Consider the following 21,157-nt stretch of genomic DNA (forward strand, 5'->3'; position numbering starts at 1 on the left):
TTCATTGTTCAATAAATTTAATTTCTAAAGAATCGGTATGTATATCCGATAAAATTTGTATGTTATTGCGATTCAAATCTCGCGACGTTGCGATTCGCACGTACGTTAATTTTATAACATAATATTTCCTATTTAAAATTGAACGAATGATCAACTAACAATAAGCTCAACAAATTATTTTTCTAGTTCCACCGTTTTCTGCCTAGTATACATATAATCGGTGTTTTTTCGTTATACAATCAGAAGCAGTCGCGACTAAGGCTATCTTTGTCTTCTGATTCCTAAAGATGAAGATAGCCTTAGCGGCGGTCGTTTCTGATTGGATAACAAAAATATTCATTTATAGTTTCGTTTGATGGCTTGGCCGAGGCGGACGTGCTTTGATTTCGTCTGGAATATTGTCATCTTGAATTTTTGAAAATTTTTCCGAATTTGACTTGTGTATTTGTATTTCGTTTAGTGTCTGAGTTACAAATGGTCAATCCCGTGTGCGAAAATCAGAGCCATTCAAACGAAGGAAAAAAAAATTTAATCTGCTAAGGTCATTTTAAATTTAATCAGGGTGTAATATTTCGATAAAATTAATTGTTAATATCATACAGCGATATGAATCAACCTCTCGAATGTAACTCTACGTCCCTTAAAGATTTTTTGATAAACAATCGCGTCATTAATCATCAATGAATAATATAAATAATATATAAAGTATCCCAGAGTTGGCGATACAAGCGAAAAGGTGATGATTCTATATGAAGTAAAAAATCAAGTTTTTTGCTATACGGATTTGGCTTTCCAGAAAAACAACTCTAAATTTATCATAAATATTCAATATTGCGACGATATTGTAAATGTCGAACAATTGAACAAAAACATCAATCTTTTAAAATTAAAAGTATAAAATACATTGTGAAAGTATAAAAATTGAAATTCTCGGCTCAATGATTAAATTAACACTTTAATATAAAAAAAAATGAAGGTCTACACTCAGAGCCGGCATTTATAGTGTGGCACTCCATATTAAAAATTTAGCTTAGAAATCTATACCTAAGAAATCAAAGAAATGAATTAAAAATCAAATAACGCAAATGCGATTACAACAAACAATTTGTCCAACTTGGTCGTATTACATATCTATAAGAATATAGCGAAGGACATAGATGATAACTTTGGAGTAATGATTCATCAGCAAGAAGAGAGGTAAATTTTGCAACTGCAAATGGCATTAGGATTACAAAGAATAAATAAAAAAAAAAAGATCATCACTTCGTAGTCTGACGGTTAGATTCTGATCACTTGTTTCATCCTCCTCCTCTTCGGTTAAAATTTTTACACCCACGAACAAGTCAAATCGCCGGGTTTGCCTACACTGGTTCTTAATGTAACAAATCTTGAAACATTGTGAAAGTATTCATATAAACTTAATATGAAAGACACACAATTGCATATATATATAACATATTCAACAACTTTTAAGATAATAAAATAAAATTTAAAAAATAAACATGTTGGCTTGTTATCTCTAAACTAAATATCTTTTTGACATATGTAATGTTTCTGATTACAATGCATGTTAAGTATACGTGTATTTTCGACGAATATTCAAAGTTGTTTCTTTGAAAACAAAGGCTCGTATAAAAAAGTTTTATTGTACATTTTCACATACGCACGCACGTACGCACGCACGAACACACACAATTTATTTTTTCATGTAAAACGATCTCTTTCTCGCTTGTCAATTCTAAGATACGTATCTTATATACAATATCATTTAATAACATATTTTTATCTTAAAGAATTATTAAGATAGAAATTTCTTAGAAATATCTATAAATAAAATTAATTTTATCAATTAATTATAAACTGATTATATATAAAACGTAAGGTTGTGTAACATGGTTGCAGTCTTTAAAATTGTTTTCAAATGCAGGTAACGTAGAGTTTCATTTACAGAGAAATACTGAGTCGTAGTTACAACACATTTTTTTCAACACCCCTTCGCCCCTGACCCCTTTTTACGCAATGCAAATCGCCGAGTTTGCGCGATTACGAAAAATTTAAAGGTGGATATTACTCCTGTTTAAAATCAAAATCTCATACGTTAAGCGCAATTTCTTATTACAACTTTTTGACAACTAATTGAAATAATATCATGAGAAAACATTTATTTTCAAATATTGATGTTTCTTTATTCTATAAGAACTTTTGCTTCGAATTCGCGCGAAAGCGTGAGGAATGTAGCTTTAACATTTCTGTACACGCGAATTACTTTGTACTGTATCTAGATGACCAAATCTGTCAAAGACAAATTTTGCAAAATGTTTGCTACAAATTTTGTTGCCAGAATATATGCCAGCAAAAATTTAAAAATAAAATTCATTAGCAGAATATGATAACGGATCACACTGTTTAATAATAAATGCTGTTTAATAAAATAAGTGCACAGAAATTATACAATATAAGGCAATCGTCTCCCGTAACTTTTAAAAATGCTGAATGTGATCGTTTACCAAATTGTTCTATCACGTACAGTTTTTAAAAATTTGATAGTAAAGTTATAAAAAAAAGGTTATTTTGATGAATTTTGATATATTATAACTTACGTGATATTGAAATTTTACGTTTTTAATAACGTTTTACAAAATTAAGTATGTTTTTAGAACACGTCACATGTATCGTAGTTAAAATATGTCAAAATATATTAAAATGACTTTTCCTACAACTTTAATTATATATTATTTCTCAAATTGTGACGCAATAAAACAATTTGATAAACAAGATTGTTTTTATTACTCAAAAAATTATAGACATCCTGTTCTTAAGCTAAAAATCATTTTTTGTTAAATAATATTATTAAGAATCTGCAATTTCATAACCATTTAAATAATATACTTCATTTAAATAATTATAAAACGGCAAACTGTTTTCAGTTTCTATTGGCAGTCATTTTATACTATATCGATTTGTTCAAAATACGAACTTAGTGCAAATGTAATTGACCAATATATTGCTGCGATATTCTGCTTGAATTTGCTAGCAAATTGCTGATACACTACTAACATTTTACTCAATTCTCTTGCTTTTTTCTAGAGAATTCCTAAGATTACTTGGATCAACAAACATCTTTGATTAAAAAATTTCGTGTTAACTGATATATCTCGGTAATTTCCGTTATTGTGTATTTCATAATTTACAAAATAACCGAGAAAAAGCAAACTTTAACGCGTCCATCAATTGTAGGAGTATATCTGTGCATGATTAATATATCAATATAATATTTCAGCTACTTGCTATTAAAAATTGTTATCACTTCATTACAACAGTTATCGTAATCCCGAAATGTTTATAAAAGATTAAATTAGAAAACGATAATAGACAAAACTGTAATAAAACATCAATCGGAATTATAGTTGCAATCGGAATTAAGAGCCATTTTTGTTTTAATTGTACTAAATTTTTTCATATGATTACACAAGTGTATTAAGCTACATGTTCCCTCTCGCATATCATATCCTATCCACGTTAACGAAAACATATTATTTTATTTATTATTTCATATCAAATGAAGAACGGCGTATATTATAGATTACGATTTGTTTCCTTTCTTTCTTTTTATTTTCTTATCAATTATTTCGTTGCATCAAGCGTCGCGTTTTCTATTTTCAGTAGAAATATTGTCGTTCGATCGATTGTATCGATAGCTATGCGATTCCGCGAAGGTTTCCGACGTACATATCTATTGCTGCTTGTCTTAGCATTGAGACACTACCGTGTCTCCTGGTAAAACTGGAATATAAGATTAATTTACAAGGTAAACAGTCTATTTCTTTTCATCCTTCCTTAGGAAAAGCAACAGGTGTTACGTTATTTTTAACATTATTAGATCATAGAAATAAGACTAATTTAAGCTCGATAACTATGTACCTTACTTTATAAAACAGACATTCGACGTCAACTCGTATTCCTTTATATTATATAATTTTTTGTTTTTGGAGCAAAATAATTTTCCGTTATATGTGCGTTTATGACACGAGGATGGAAAATTTCTTTGTGGCGCGTCGGATTTTTGGAGTTTGTTCTTCATTTTCTCAAAATCGAAAATCTCACGCCAGAATTTGTTGATGTTTGTTTCGGAGATTTAATTTTTTTTCTTTTAAAGAGTTACACGCCTAGTCAAAAATAGATTTTTCAAAAACCTATATTTAATAAGTACATGATATGTTATGGACTTGGAACAGATGATTCTATGTGCGCGTTGAAAAATATTGAGTGTAAACTGCACTTGAAACTTTAAATAAGTTTTTCTCAAAACTATTTTTACTGAAATGGCTGGTTCGTAAATATAGTGATTCGTAAAAATATACCTCAATTCTTTAAGTGCATCATAAATACTGCTCAATTAAAAAATCTGAATGAAAAAAGCAGTTTTTCAATCCAATTAAATTTAAAAAAAGTTTTTCTATCCAATTGAATCTAAAAAAAAGTAAAAATGGATCATGAATATTATTAAAGTACGCATTTGAATGGATTCAAATGGATTACCATTTCAATCCATTTTAATCAATTCTTGTTTACCGGATAGACATAACCCCTTAAGCGAGCGCGATTGTAAATATGTTTGATCCGCGAAATCGTGTAACGATTGCTTTACAGAATTCTTTCCGCGACATGAAAAACGTTTGCTGCTTTGTTTTTATCGATTTGTTGTATCTTTCTTGGAACAAGCTCAGGCTGTTTGATAATAATCGATAAGGAATAATAAGCGCAATAAAATAGTACTAATAGATTAATATTCATACACAAATTAAATACAAAAATTAATTAACGAGATTGATAGTAGATATCGAAATGTCTCTACATTATTAAGCCGATGTATTGTCGCATTTGACGGATTTATATCGAATTGGTCGATTTCTCGCTTGGCGAGAACAAACCCAATGTCGCGAATATCAGCGTGATAGAACCGTTAGAGCTATATAATAGAATATAATAATAATAGAGCTACATAGTTTCGTGGTGTTACTCGTAGCAATTATCGAGTCATTGTTATTTTTCAGATATTCGAACCGTCGTGATGGACGAAATCGTTAATCTTTGTGCGTCGTGGAAACCTTCCGGTGTCTCATGTAAAGTTCCATTCAATCGCTCATTTATTGCTTTGCAATTTTGATTATTTGTAACATTTGACACAGATTTCTAGCACTATTCGCATCATACATTTTAAATGACAATTTAAGGTGATGCTTACAATTGTTTCTTATAAAAAAATGCACACAAGTATTCTCTTTTCCAATTTCAATAAGCTTTAGATACGTTGTAATATTAATCAAAAATAAGAAACATATATTAGGTGTAGTAAAAAGAAAGCCATTATTTTTTCAATAGATGGCTTTAGTAATCTGTATCTCGTCTACGCGTGATACAGATTACTAAGTAATCACGCGTAGACGAGATACAGATTACTAAAGCCATCTATTGGAAAAATAATGGATTTCTGTTTACTACACCTAATATTTTTTCACAAGTAATTTTATATGTGAAATAAAACAACCCTTGGAATAAGTGATCTTTTTAGTTTTTTTACTATACAATAAAAATTTTTCCTAAAGAGTTTTAATTTTATAAAAAATTTAAATATTTTTTTATATAATCTATAAGTAAATATAATAATAGATCCATAATAGATTAGGAGAAATGTTTTGAAAAATGTAACATTTTCGAAAAATCTGAATATACAAAATATTTTTAAATTATCTTTGCAAAATACCTTTAAATTCATAAAATTTTTGCTTGAAATTTTTGATATATCTTATATTTCTTCGCATCTATTGTTTCAGCAATATATGCTTAAAAATGTAAAGCAAACTTTTTCAAGAAAATTATTTCCTAGATAGCATGCATCTCCAAAAATGAGGTATAAAATATCCTTGAATCATTGAGATGTCTTTTACATATCTCGATTTTGAATATGATTTGACTTATTCTCTTAACATGAGTGCGTAAAAATATTTATAAAAAAAAATACTAATTGTTTTATTTTAATCTATGTTATTAACATATTGAAAGCTCATAAATCGGAAAGGGATACTTGCATTTATAAGTGAACAAGAATGTCTCATTTGACATGTACGTACGCACATTTGTGCATTTATGTACATAAGATTCTTATTTGCCGAGAAATAACGACTCTGAATATCGTCCCGAGTGCGCCAGTTTATGCATTTATAAGAACAATAAAATACGAATGCTCTAATACGAAAGATCTAAAGAGACAGGAAGACATTCTTGAACATTATCTATGAACATCTATGAGAGAAATAATTTCGATAATTTCGCTGGGATGAGCGAAGCTTATAATCCGCATAATACTAGACTCATGGTAATAAAACATAGTCGTATCTCTGTTATGAAAGTTTAAACTCATACGAATGTTACTCGAATATAAGGCGTGAACATTTTTCGTATATTACATTCCAAGAGATTTTTCTTATTTAAATGTAAAATCGTAAGTAGAAGAGTGACGTTGAAAGATAACATAGTGATGACATAGTCTATTATGATCTAGACACCATTATCATTTTTTAATGTCATTCTGCTATTCATACAGAATCTTTGATGGTAAGTAACGGGAATATCTTTGGTAATTTCAAAGTAATTTTCAACAAATAAGCGATTCTAGTAGCGAATATGGATTCGCGGTATATATTGAAGATGTCATACTCTTTCGCAAATATTAAAACAAAAATGCTATAACTTGCTAAATGCTGATACTTAATATTGCCGACTTTGTCATATTTTCAAATCATCATTATCTTTATTTAATCCTAATTGTTTGATTTAAATTTATATAAATATGTATATAGGTATACTCCAATAATGCAGAAATAAATCCACTTCTCCGGAATGATTAGATGTAAAATGGAAAAAAACTTATAACCCAAGAAAAACCGTTTTATATATAAATGTATATAAATATATATAATTATATATAAAATATGTCCATTTGTATACAGTTATATAAAATTATATAAAAAAAACATTTCTTCCCCGAAAACTTATAAAAATAAAAAAAAATATATAAAATGAGCAGAAATTTAAAAAAAAAGCTTGATAAAGAACATCATTCTCTTATACGTGTGGATATTTGGAACATTACAGAGAACTTGCGAATGCAACATTTTTGAAAATTAGAGAATATTTTCAGAATAATGGACATTTAGTTTAGAATCAAGTATAGAAAAATAATTCATTGATTGTTAGAAATAATATCTCAGTCAACCAACTAAAGTAACATTAACATCAATATTATCATTTCTCACTATATAATGTAATGTAACACATAGTGTTATATAACAGTTACATTGTTAAGTGCGAAATAATAACGTTGATGTTATATTAAATTTTAGTTGGCGTTGACTAAGATATTTAAAATGAAAGATATGTTTATATATTGTCGATAAGAGACAAAGAAAAGAGAAAATATTTAAGGAAATTATTACGGAACTATTCAATATATAAAAAAAAAATTTAGAGAAATGGGAATTTTTTAATCGTTAATATATTATTCATATATTAAACTTTTTTCAATATAATAACAAAAGTTTTACCAAAATAGTATCGACACAAATAAGTTTTGAACAATTAAAATCATTTGGAATAATTTTAATAGAAAATCAGCTTTATTGTCATAATAAATCTGTCGTATTATAAAATTAAACTTTATTCTTTATAAATCATTAATTTTATGCAATTTTGAGACAGTTATTGTAACATAAAAAGTTGGCTGTCTATATATCGTAACTATAAATTTGTTGAACCACGATTTTTAATTAATTCTAACAACATTTCCAATAGCAAATCTTTTTCTTTTCATGTAAAATTTTTGATCGATATAATTTTGTTGTTTATCAATTATAAATATTATAATAACATTCCGGAAAGATTTTTGATAGTTCATAATGGATTGATTCTATGACACAAAGTCAACAGATAAAATCGCAATATGAAAGAATTAGCATTTTCCTTTGATAGTTCCGTAATAACTTTTTGAAAATCACAAAGAAAACAAATTCGATTTCGGCAACAATGAAGAGAATATGATTCAAGGAAATTAAATTGCTCCGTTAATTTATCTAAGATTATTTAATTATAAGATTAAATTGCCCGAATCGAATATTTGAATCATTCATTAATCTCGCAGTATGATAACTGTGTGAGATAAAAAAAGTATTATGTCATAGTGAAACTATCGTTGCATATTCAATACGAAAGAAATTGATTTTATTGTTATCAATATTGTTTGATAGAATGCAAAAACTTCAAACTAACAAGAAACTTCAAGATCAAGTAAACAGATAGATATATACTTCATATATATAAGTATGATTATAGAAAACACATTAATTCGCTTTTGAAGCAAAATAGTTCGACAAATACAATATACTGCCGCAACTATCGTAACTGACTATCGTAAGATAAATTACTATTGTAAGATAAGCATTAATTTGTGATCATAATGATATGATTTACAGATAACACAAAAAATTATTTCCAACAAATATAATTAATATTTTTAAGTAACTTTTTATTACAATCATAAATTGTTTCATTGCAACTGAAAGATATATTTGATAGAGATAAATTCATATTTTGTCTCAGCAACAAATCCTTATTTTTATAACCGAATTTATCCAGTGAGATTATTCAATAAAATAATCTTGCAATATCAAATAGTTGATTATGACAGTAAACTTTAACTACTTTTGATAAAAGTGAATTAATGACAATCTCATCGATTTCAGTGATCTTAACATATGTTATATTAGTCGTCATTTGTTTAAAACTCATTGTTTAACACGTTATTCATAATCAAAGTTAATTTCTCTCTCTAATGTTTTGAACGGTTGTGATACAATGTATATTTTCACGTGAAAATTTATGAATTCATGGAGTGAAAAAACCCAACCACACTTTGCATTAAATGTATGTATGGATATAATGAGTGCATTTAGAACAATATCGCTTAGGGAGCGATTGTCATCCTGAATGCACTCAATGGATTTTGTCCTCTCCCTCTAAGAAGACATCCACTAAAAGATTAAACACAGGTTAAATTGAACCTCGTTTCGCGTGATAATTTGTAAACCCACGTGGAAGCTTGCTTTGTGTGAGTTTATATAATTTTCCAAGCGAAACAAGATTCAATCCAAACCTATGTATTTACACTAGTATCTCGTAACAACGAACCTTGAAATAGCACGAAAAATTTCTTTCGTGTTATAATAGCATGAATGGAAAGTAACAGTAGCCACTGAACTCTTGAATTTAATTATTATTTTAGAATGAAATGAGGGCAACGTTATAGCATCAGACCCCCGAACCGCGCACTATTATGACATTACGTTTCAGTGTAGTTTTTTGATAATGGAATCCTTCTCATAGAGAGGTTTTATTGTATCTATGCATACACATTACTATGCAAAGCGAGATTTTACATAGGTTCCTAACTTTTCATCATGTAGAACGTGGCGAATGAGTTAAATATATAAGTCCCTCTATTTACAATTCGCCGGCTTGCGCATAAAGGAGCTATGGCAGTATCTCATGCTATGATGCTACGCTTCGTCTTAGCACCGAGACACTACCGTATCTCCTGATTTATATTATCAATTTCTGTTGTTAATTTTAACTTTTTAACAAACAACGAGAGATAGGCAAAATCTTTAGAAGATTACTCAAGGTTTTTACCTTAATAATATGTATAACAAGATCATTGAAATTGATAAGATCATTTAATATGTAGTTTTACTCTGCTTTTTAAAAAAACATGTAAAATAAAAGCTGCATGTTTGTTGTGACAACAAAATAATTTTTTTTATTATACCAACAAACTATATATTAGTACCAATAAATCTGTTCTCTCTCGTTCTCTCTCATGAGCGTCGTATTACGTGCGACACTTATTGATCGACACGTAGTTCGGCGTCGAGAATGAATTTCGACGTACGAATTATGACATTGCACACGTAAATATTTTTTTGCTTACCAGAGATAAACTGGAATAACCGGATATTGTAACATAGATAGAAATATATATACAAGATGTTTCCAGAAAATGGTAACAAACTTAAAAGACTGAGAAAACTCATACAATTGAATAGCTTTTGTTAAATAATATGTGTTTGATTTTAAAGTTAGCGTTAGAATTGATTTTCGTTAAGACTTCTGACAATGAGTAGTCGTCGCGGATCCTATGGATCGTGAGTAGGATATGATAAATTGAAATTTTTTGCGTGCCATTCATAAATAAAGAAAATTTATGTAAAATAAAATAATAGGATTGCTTACAAGCATTTGTAAAAATGGGCCAAAGTTATTCTTACCACCTCCCTCTCTCCGACAGTCAATAAATAGTCATAAAAGGTACGTGAAGTGCATTCATCAAAACATTTATTCAATGTATATGCATAGTTTATTTTCATTTCACGTACGTTTTACAACTATTATCCAGTAAATACAGATAAATCCAGTAATTGCTATCTGATATATATGTAAATATACATCATTTTACATTTATGTTATATAGCATTCATGATTGTATTTGCTAGGTATTGATTGTTAGAACGGGATAAGAATAGCTTCGGCACATTTTTACAAGTGTTTTAAAGCGATCTCATTATTTTGTTTTATTCTAATTCTTTTTACAAATGGCGTGTAAGAAACTTCAACATGTCATTTCTCGCTTATAATGTCATGATCCTATATGGCAAATATTCAGGAGCCTCAATCATTATTGAAGATTGTATATTATTTGATTCCAACATAAAATCATGCGATGGCAATATTTGTTTACAAGGTTCTAGAATTATCTTCTGATTACAAATCCACTTAAGATGAAGATCCGTCGCAGAAATAATTAACTAATGGCGAATCAATGTCTAAAATATCGGTTGATGTAAACATTAAAAATTAGGTCAATTAATGTTTTTTTTTGCGTTATTAAATTAGACGATTAAAAGATGTTTATTTAGGCATCTATATATATATATATATATATATATATATATATATAACTATATTTCTTTCATTTTACCTTAATCTTTAAACAAAATGAAACGAAAGTATTGTGAAAAAAAATATATCTTACTTACTTTCATCACGAAGTCTTATTTTGGGGATTCGCCTTCAAAGAATTATTTCATTATGGATGCACATGAGCACCGAGATACTATTAAAGACCGTCGGCTCTGGACAAATTTTCGTGATTATCAATGAGGGCCCAGGGATAATTGAAGAACGATGACATTACTGACAATTAAAAATTTATGATTATTAATATAAATATTTTGATAATTTATTATTAAATTCGTGGTTTTTTTATGATATAAATGCTATATAAATAAATACGTATACTTTTAATGCTATAATATCTTATATATTGCCAAAAAATTACAATTTTTCTCTGCAATTATTAACTTTATTGATAATCAAACTCAGACGATAACATTAAAATCATAAATTTTAATCAAACATTAACATTAAAATTTTTAATAAAAATCGAGTATTATTAAAATTTAAAAAAAATATATATATATATATATATATATATAGTCTACTAAACTAATAAATCACAAAATTAGTACCATATTATCAGTTTCTTATTCTTAGGAGAGTATCAGACTATGAGTTGACGATTACGATTGATGGTTGCCCGGTTCTATTTCAGCCAATTACGATGGACTCGCTATATCGTGATTGAAGTAGAACCGGACAATCGTCAATCCGTAGTCTGATACTCCCCTAAGAATAAGAAACTGATAATATAGTACTAATTTTGTGATTTATTAGTTTAGTAGACTGTATATATATTTAAATTTTAATAATACTCGATTTTTATTTAAAACTGATTTTAATGTTATCGTCCGAGTCTGATACAGGCATTAGGACCGGTTGTTGTTTTATATTTAGATGTGTGGTAATTTACTTATTGGATAAACAAAAAAGTAAAAGAGTAAGAACATAATAGAGTAAGAGAGTAAGACAGTGAGACGAAGTTTATCGAAAGGTAGAACAATCCAGCACGCAAACTTCCATAAGCGCTGACCGTTTTTAATAGTATCTCGTCGGTAACATAAGTGAAAAATTTTAATACTTTGAAAGAGCCTTTTATTCTATCCTGTATAGTTTTTTATTTACGAAAGATAGAATTTTGCCGCATTTATATATATTGGCGATACCGTATTTAATAGTCGTCTTTTAATTTGTTATTTCCAAGGAATGGAAAGTTATTTTTTAAAAGTAACTAGTTACCGTTACTTTTTTGATTCTCAAAAGTAACTCGTTATCGTTATTTAAAAAGTAACGATTCATTACTTTTCCATTATCTTTTTAATGCTGAAATAAAATCAATCTAAAAAAATTTCAATATTTTTTAAAATATTAATAAAAATAATAAACAATAATGCTATTAGACCGATATGTGAACACTAAGAAGAAAAATGCTTTCGAGTTAGAATTTAAGGTATGTAATAACATTTCAGGATAAATTTATACATATTCTACGCTATTAAATTTATTATGTCAAATTATATTCAATTTGAGTTATTTTTAATAATTTCTATAAGTCGTCCCAAGTTCGCCACAACTAGATGCAAATTGTGCATCGTACAAGGATGCTCATTAACCAGGATGGCGCCAAAGAGAACATCCAATTAAGTTTTCAAAATTAATTTGCCAGTACTAACCAATTGTCCTCATAAAAATAAAAATCGAAATATAAGTCGAATGTAAGGAAAAAGTGACGTAAACAAAAATTCTAAGAAGTGTAAAAGTACAGCGATATGTAAAAGAATTTAAGAGATGCCTCTTTTACGTTTCGTTATTCCAATTCATGTCTCGTAGAAACTTCATGTTTCTATCACTTCTCCCTAAAAGTGATTAAAATTATTAATATCATACATATAGATAACATACGTTATGTGCCTAATTTCAACTGACAAAATTTTCCGAAAATTATGTTTACGGACTTGATTATATTAGGGATACAATCCCTTATTATTTTTCCAAGGGACTTGGCAAAGTTAGATCTTATAAGAATGAAGCATCGATTTAACCCTTAATGTTAACCACACTTCAGTTTTTTGTATCCTTATTACATTTTTATACACTTTTTTATACACTTTTATAAATGTATAAAAATTATTCAACAATTTTTACATATATTTTGACATCTTCAGAAAGTATTTGTAAAGTTGTATATTTATAACAAATTGTATATAAATTGTTATAACTGTGCATAAATATAATTTAACAAAAACTGTGTATAAATATAGTTTAACAAATAAATTACATGAAGACATGATTTCAAAGTTTTACGGAAACTATTGAGCTGAAAACCGCATATTATACATATATAATAAATAATATGATGACTACTTTTGGGAATATCGCGTTAATATGTTATTGAAAATCCATGTATTATATCGTTATCTTGAATTTTTTGAAAAGCAACTTGCCTCAGATAAATACTTCATGAACAAATCATACAAAACAAACGACATAAAAAAAATCTCTTCTGGCGATGATTTCTGATTTTTGTTGCTCAATTGTTAAATAAATTTTAAAAAATATTAATGTAATTTATTTAATTTGTTTAATAAAGAATTCATTTAAAAATTGTATTTGTGCGCGCGATGTATATGCACGCATGTGCATGTATGTACTTGTGATCATATTTGGTCTTAGAATCATAGAAATCGTGCTACATGTAAAGTTGTAAATCAAAATTTACAACTTTAAATCGACACTTCATTCTTATGAGAACTAACTTCACTAAATCTCTTAGGGAAATAATAGAAAGGTTCGTGTCTCTTACACAATCGAATCCACGTGACTTTGAAAAATTTTCACGGTCACATAGTGTTATAAAGCCCAATCTACATAAGATGCAGAACATAAGTTGCAGGTCGCAAGCTTATTGCGTCAACCAATCTCGAAGCGTCACTTTTAAAATTGATGCATCGGATTGGCTGATGCAGCAAGTTTGCGACTCGAATTCTGAGTGCTATGTAGATCTGACTTAAAACATCTAATAGTCATCTTTTCGACTTGTAATTTCTCACTGGGATAACGCTTCTAGAATTTTTCAGAGAATGCATCAATTAATGCACCATAAATGTAACAAAGACATTTTTAACACTTATTGCACAATTAAGAAAAACGTTTTTCTTTTCATTTTAATTGAACCTTGTAGAAATTAAATAGCATTCAAGAAAGTTAAGCTGTAAATGTTTAATGCTTAAGGAGATGCTATAGAACATGAGTTACTTAACAAATATAACTTTATAACTTGATTTGATTTATCTATTTAAATTTGTCATTTTTTGGAAACACTCTGTATATTGTGTGTGTGTGTGTGTTTACACGCGCGCGCGCGCGCACACACACACACACACACACACACATATCGTTACACACTATGCATCATTTGTATGTATAATATACATATATTTTACCATTCTTGTGTCAAGTGACAATCTGTAAACTTAGTACATTGTTTTTTTTCTTCTTTATAACTGTTCCATAGAAACGACAACGCTAAATCCATTTTAAAAATGTAATTTGTAACATGTGTGTATGTTATGTATGTGTGTTTGTCTGTACGCACGTCGGATACGCGCGATTAATTAATCCCGACAAAGTCACGCAAGCCGCACTGTAATAACGAATAAGAGAAACATAAAATTCAACGAGTAGTTAAAAAAACGGCTGGCGCTACCGCAAAATTTGATCTCCATCTCTTCAGGGTGATAGTTTATACATTTTGGTGGTCTTCGTCGATACAGACGTTCTCTCCTTGCCGTACATGCCCCGGGTTCGGTTAATGCCTCGATGGGTTCAATGCTTAGTTGTTTACTGCCGCATGGGCACAACGTGTCGACCACCAGCAATATCAGATTGGTGTGACGGATCTTTTGGACGCTAAACGGTCTGCATCGTAAAGAAAAATAAAAGGAAAAAGGAAAAAATTAATACACCATAGGTGTAACGAAGACATTTTGAACACTTATTGCACAATTAAGAAAAAATGTTTTTTTTTTATTTTAAATTGAACCTTGTAAAAATTAAATAGCATTCATTATGGATTACATTATATGTTCTCTGCTTCACTTTATATTGTTAGCCGGAAATTATTAGTCGAATCGACTTTGAAAGAATAGCTTCTTGTATACTTATATATTTAAGGGGATCTTAAAGTCGTCTGTATTATCAGCTAAACCACATAATTTGTAATAATACACATAATTTTATAATAATTACTTTTTTCTCTTATTGATTTGTCCTTTTCCAGGATTAAAGTATTACGCATTAATATGTGTCTGTGAAGTGGAGTCTATGCTGAGAATGACAAAAAATTTTTAAATTAAGCTTCTTTACCATTTCTTAGTCCAACATTACAACTGTCACGTCGTGACATTTGTTTCATATGATAGCTATGCATCTGTTACTTACGAAATAGTAGTCCATAGACTAGTAGTTTGGATGAAGAAACAGCACAGTTTCTTGGACCTAGACGTCTAATTTAAACATAATTGTTATACGAAAAATGCGTATGTGTGGCATGCGTGAGTGAGATATTGATGTAGTGATGTATCAATGACATGTAAATAATCTGTGTGTAAGTATTATTTATAATGTGACTAATCATCTTTAGGACCCCCTTAATATTTTGTATACTGATTTTAACTTTTCCGATAAATTATAACTTTTTAGAGGTCAGATTTTGGTCACTCAAAAATTGGCATTTTTTTTAACATCCTCCGTTATTTTTTTGTTAAAGAAATATATATGGAAGACTGGGGCAAATATGAGTCGCAAAAATTTAAATTCTTAAAAATGCATCTAAATATAAAAATTTTTGTATCTTTTTTTTGAATAATTAAAGCATAATGCATATTTTAAAATTTAATAAATATATTTAATAAATATTTATTATTAATAAATATTTATTAGTTCTTAAGAAAAAAAATATATTTTTAAAGAAATGGTCCATGGTGTCCCATGGTACCCGAGGTACCATAAGTCACACAAAACAGTAGAATTATGCAAGAAATAACGGTGGCAAAAATTGAAAAGTATTTTCAATTAACTTATACATTCTTAGCATAGTTATTAATATAATAAAATATAATTACAACTAATAATTATTAAATAATAAAATAGAAAGTTATAAAAAAATAAATGAGAAATAACCATTAATACAAAATAAAAATTGATTACGATAAAATAAAATTAATTGCTTAGAAGTATAAACTGCTCTTTTAGTATATATACTTTCAGTATTGTTCTATTTCATCATGAATATTTAATATATGACCCATAGCACTTCAATTATGCATTTAATTATACATTTAATAGAAAATTAAATATAAAAAATAAATGTTAGATCATTACTTGTAATAAGTTGAGAAAAGATGCGCAGAAACTTGCATCTTATCTTCTATTACAAAAACAATATTAAAACATTTTTATGTGATTAAAAAGTTATTATTATATCACGAAAACTATTAATGATCAATGCTTTTCAATACAATGGAATTTAATCACTGCTACCTAGATAAAAAGTATGGGCAGTGAAGTAACAGTCGCAGTAATATTAATTTAAACATTCTAGATTATGTCAAACAATCGATGACCCATGGTACTCTGAGACCCATAGTGCTCCGGTTTCCCCTATTGCAGACACTTGACAAAATATCTCTTTTCTTAGCTCTTTTCATATTTGATTAACTACTTACACAACAAGGAACATTTATTGATCTGAATAATTTTTTGAAATATTTCAATAAAACATTTCAGAAATATTTTGTAAAAATTTGTAGAACGTTTGAAAATATTACATTAAAATATTTCGCAAAAATATTTTAGAAATATAATATTATAAAAACAAGAATATTTCAAGAACTTTGATTTCTTGGACATATTTACATTTCAGAAATATTTTATGAAAAATATTTTAAATATATTTTAAATCTTACAATAAAATATCTTGGAAATAGTTCTGAAATACTTTTGCTGCATGAATATAAATGGCAAATTATAAATATAATTTTAAATTTTGGAATTTTGAGATTGGCTTCAATTTTATGGACAATATAAATTTTTTAGATATTGGTGATCAATTTAATAGCATCATTTTTAAAAAGTAGCGACTTATTTTAGAGATGTATTCGATCGTAAAATTTTTTTATGGACACAATTTTTATATCCGGAAAAAACTTGACACCAGATATCTAATATCCAATCGAATATCCAGTAGGGCAATTATCTGGCCAGATACAGAATATTTTTCAAATATCCGGGATAATATATCCATTTTATTTAAAAAGAAGAAAAAAAGAAAACAAGGAAAAAATAATGATAATAATTTCTTGGATATAAAGAACTCTCCTTAAGGAGGTTCAATTATTATTTTGGTAACAAATGCGACTGAAATAAATTGTTATTATACAGCGATTCCGAATAATATGCAATATTAGTATAATAAATTGTGGATACTATTTATGTGCTTGTTCTCAATAAATTACACTGTCCGACAAAATTTGATTTTTTCTTCCTACGGCGACCACGATCCGCATTTTTTAATAGATTCAAAATCGCTCAATCCAAATCTGTCAGCGAAAGATGCCCATCAAGTCAGATTTTTGAGATAAATCGAGTAATATGAGCCAAAAGACAGTATTTTTTATCATATTTACTATATTTTTATGGCTAAACGAAATTTTATTTTTCAATTTCATTAATCCACTCTAAAGAGCGAATCTTCATCTTTAAAACAAACTTTTTATTTTTTACTGTGCGATTTTTTTTCATCGAGTTATGAACGTTTTCTGAAATGTAAAATGGCGGATTCAAATCGGATTGAATCTGGAAAGTAGACAGATTTGTATTAAAAAAGTATCTTAGGCTTTCTAGAAGTCGCTGATACCGAATCTGAAAAACTTAAAACATAGAAATTCAAAATGGTGGATCCATTAAGAAGGACCAAAATGCAAAAAGTAACATTCGGATCCGCCATTTTGAATTTCTATATATAATATCTGCCCAACTGTCGTTACAAACACATAATGATTGCATAAGTTACGGAACTCCGCTATTAATAGCCTTTCGAATCATTTCATGAAAAGAAATGCCTACTTACAATTTTTTTCTAATAGACTATAAGCTGCGGACACACTCTAGTCTGCTGACATTTTTATTAAATCTGCTCCCAGTCTACCGACATTTTGTCAATATTTTGCTTACGAAATCGTTTAAAAAATAAAAGAGGATGATCTAAATATGTATTATTCATCTTCAAAGAGTTATAATTTATCAAATATTCTCCGAAATGTGACATATGTATATCTTTTGATATAATTTAAATTAGTTTATATCCAGTGAACACACTGTGCGTAATTTTGAAACATTTATATAACATACTGTACGTAAATGTTACAGACCAGCGCAACGAACCAAACATGACATAGCAAGTATATCATTGACGTGAAAGACTGTAATTGTTATGTATGCCTGTGCTGTCACTGTTTAGTTGCATAGTTACGTAATATTTACGTAACTTGAATAAATAAATAACATAAATTTTCATTTTCTGAAAATTTCATAAATATAACTATGATAATGTTGCGTTATTTTTATGTAAATGTATACATGTATACATGTATACATGTATTACATGTATGTTTCGCTGCGCGAAATATGATCAAAATATTTTAACATTTTGACCAAATCATAATCTGAAAATGATATAACTATTACAGAATAGTGTAACATCGTTCCATAATGACTACGTAAATGTTACGGAATGATATTCACTGGGTACGCATGTGCATAATCCAATTTAATTTGATTTACCAATTTAATTTGATATACTTAAAAAATTTCTTTATTTCGGCTTTATTCAATTACGTGAACTTAATTTTCCAATCCTTTTACTTAATTTTACGCGATTCAGTAACAATTGCTATAAATCACCTTTCGCATCCTGTTACGTGGCAATTGGTGAGCTTTCCTTTCAGAGGATTGCTTTGGCCGCTGGTGTTGAGGCGCTCGGGTTGTAGAATATACAAATCCGTTTTCTTTTCGCAAGCACGTAATTTTCTTGGATAATGAGCGGAAGTGGCCCGTGTAGTTGGCGGCGAAACTGGTGTCGCTGGCGCGATTACTGGAAATCTCACATATACGTTATTCTCATCCGATGTTACTTCATCTGTCGAGTCGGCAGGCGTCAACGATTCGAATTCATGTGTCTCCTCATCATCGGTGAATATTAAGTCGTCTGAAAAAAATAAATATATTTCTTGTAATCCTTAATACTTACTCGAGTAAATAAAGATATGCACTGAGAAAATTGTCCAGTGGTTTTGATTGGAAAAAACCGTTCCAGTGCTTTTTCCAATTTCAATTCAGATAGAAACAAACAGGAATCATATTCGTAGTTGCAAAATTCCTATAGATAATTGTATATAGATATTGCATACAGATGTAGATAAATATATGATATCCATAATTGCGGATATTAGATATTGTTAGCATTCGATGCATACAGATTGCAGATAGAACAGGCAAGTTTTTCTATTGTAAAAGCTTATAAATGCTGATACATCAATAAATAGAGCTTCATTAGATACAGTTATCATTACATTTTCTGTCTGCAGATATAATAATTATTTACTGAAACGGATAGGAGTTAAATCTTCTTTTCAATTAAGCTTGCAGTTATAGCGGATAGAAGTCTATTAAAACCCATTAGAAGTCTATCTATTTCTGACTGTTTCTAACGGTAATTATTATCAGAGTTGGCCGTCTCCACGTTCTCTCTCTTTCTCTTATTTTTATTGATCATATTTGATATACTATTTAGATACGAATAACGCAGTCCATGCTGGATGTCTTTATTTTTGCCGAATTGAATCGAATTTCAGTTCTTAATTTTTTTGAATCTGAATCGAACCGAATTGATAAAATTTAACTCAAATAAAATCGAATCGTTGAAACATAACTTTAACATAATTATTGTTAGATTGAATTTGCTAACAGACTATCATTAAATTCGATCAAACTATCAACTGTGTGTCCACAGTTAGACTCGCATTCATAACCAACATAATCTGATAGCAAATTGTCGGCAGAAATCAAGCAGACTTTGCTAACTTAATGTGATGCTGGACTATCAATAAAAATGAAGCAAAATCTTATCTGACAGCAGATTGTTAATAGAAACCGAACATATCTGCCGGTCTGTCATTTAATTAGTTTTACTTAAAGATTCTGTTATACAAAATTAAATATTGAATCTTCTGTTATATCTTTTTTAAGAATCTGTCAACAACAGTTTATATGTGCATGTGCGTATTGTCTAATCCTATATCAATTCTATTCCTATATCATTCTAATACATATGACTGCAACGTATCAGCATAAATTTTCTACTTGCAAAAAGATGATTCGTATAATATAACAACTTTTTACAATCATTTGTGTTGTTAGTTTGTTATCTGTAATTACACATATATTGACACTACAAATTGATGGCAACTTGCAGATAATTTGTTATCATTGGTGTGTCATCCACAGTATATTAATAACTAATATATAATATTGTGACAACAATATACGTCAAATAGTGAATGTATATTTTGGGAATTCATAAAAAAAAGTTTTTAAGAACAAAAAGAAGGGCATCGAATTGTCGTCAGCAAGGTGTAAGAACTAAGAACTGTTAAAAAATGCTTTATTTCAGAGCCTCGCCTTTAAAACATCATTTCATTATCGTTTCATTAGAACATGAAATATTTCATAGTAAACATCTATATGATATTTTACTTACAAGAAATAGAATTCTACTGCATTTGCCTACTGGTAGTGCTAGGCATTGCTCGTGATGTGTGATTTAATGAAAATAACTGTCATAAACATATGATCATTTAATGTCAACATTTTGTTAGAGCAACAAGCCACGTTAAACCTAAAGACATATTCAATAATGGATGGAAGTTTTCATGTTAATATATCGTTATATGTTTTCATTATTATGCTTTAGATGGAACAACAAAATTATTCGTAGCTATCATGTTGACATGTTACTAACAACGTACTGATA

General features: G+C 28.6%; 1 protein-coding gene across 8 annotated transcripts in view; it reads right to left on the reverse strand.

Annotated features, from left to right (window-relative positions):
- Positions 1-14,217: 14,217 nt before the first annotated feature.
- stol (voltage-dependent calcium channel subunit stolid) overlaps positions 14,218-21,157 on the reverse strand; it is a 113,775-nt gene continuing 106,835 nt past the window's right edge. For all 8 annotated transcript variants that reach the window (XM_087409625.1, XM_087409613.1, XM_087409609.1 and 5 more), the window contains 2 exons: positions 19,030-19,333; positions 14,218-14,985 (listed from right to left, as the gene is read on the reverse strand). In XM_087409625.1, the coding sequence (XP_087265751.1) occupies positions 14,697-14,985; positions 19,030-19,333 (593 nt within the window). In that variant the 3' untranslated portion in view covers positions 14,218-14,696. The remainder of the gene's footprint in view (positions 14,986-19,029; positions 19,334-21,157) is intronic.

Source organism: Acromyrmex echinatior, chromosome 1, assembly GCF_024713525.1.
Source record: "Acromyrmex echinatior isolate Ae372 chromosome 1, ASM2471352v2, whole genome shotgun sequence".
In the NCBI taxonomy this organism is placed as follows: domain Eukaryota; kingdom Metazoa; phylum Arthropoda; class Insecta; order Hymenoptera; family Formicidae; genus Acromyrmex; species Acromyrmex echinatior.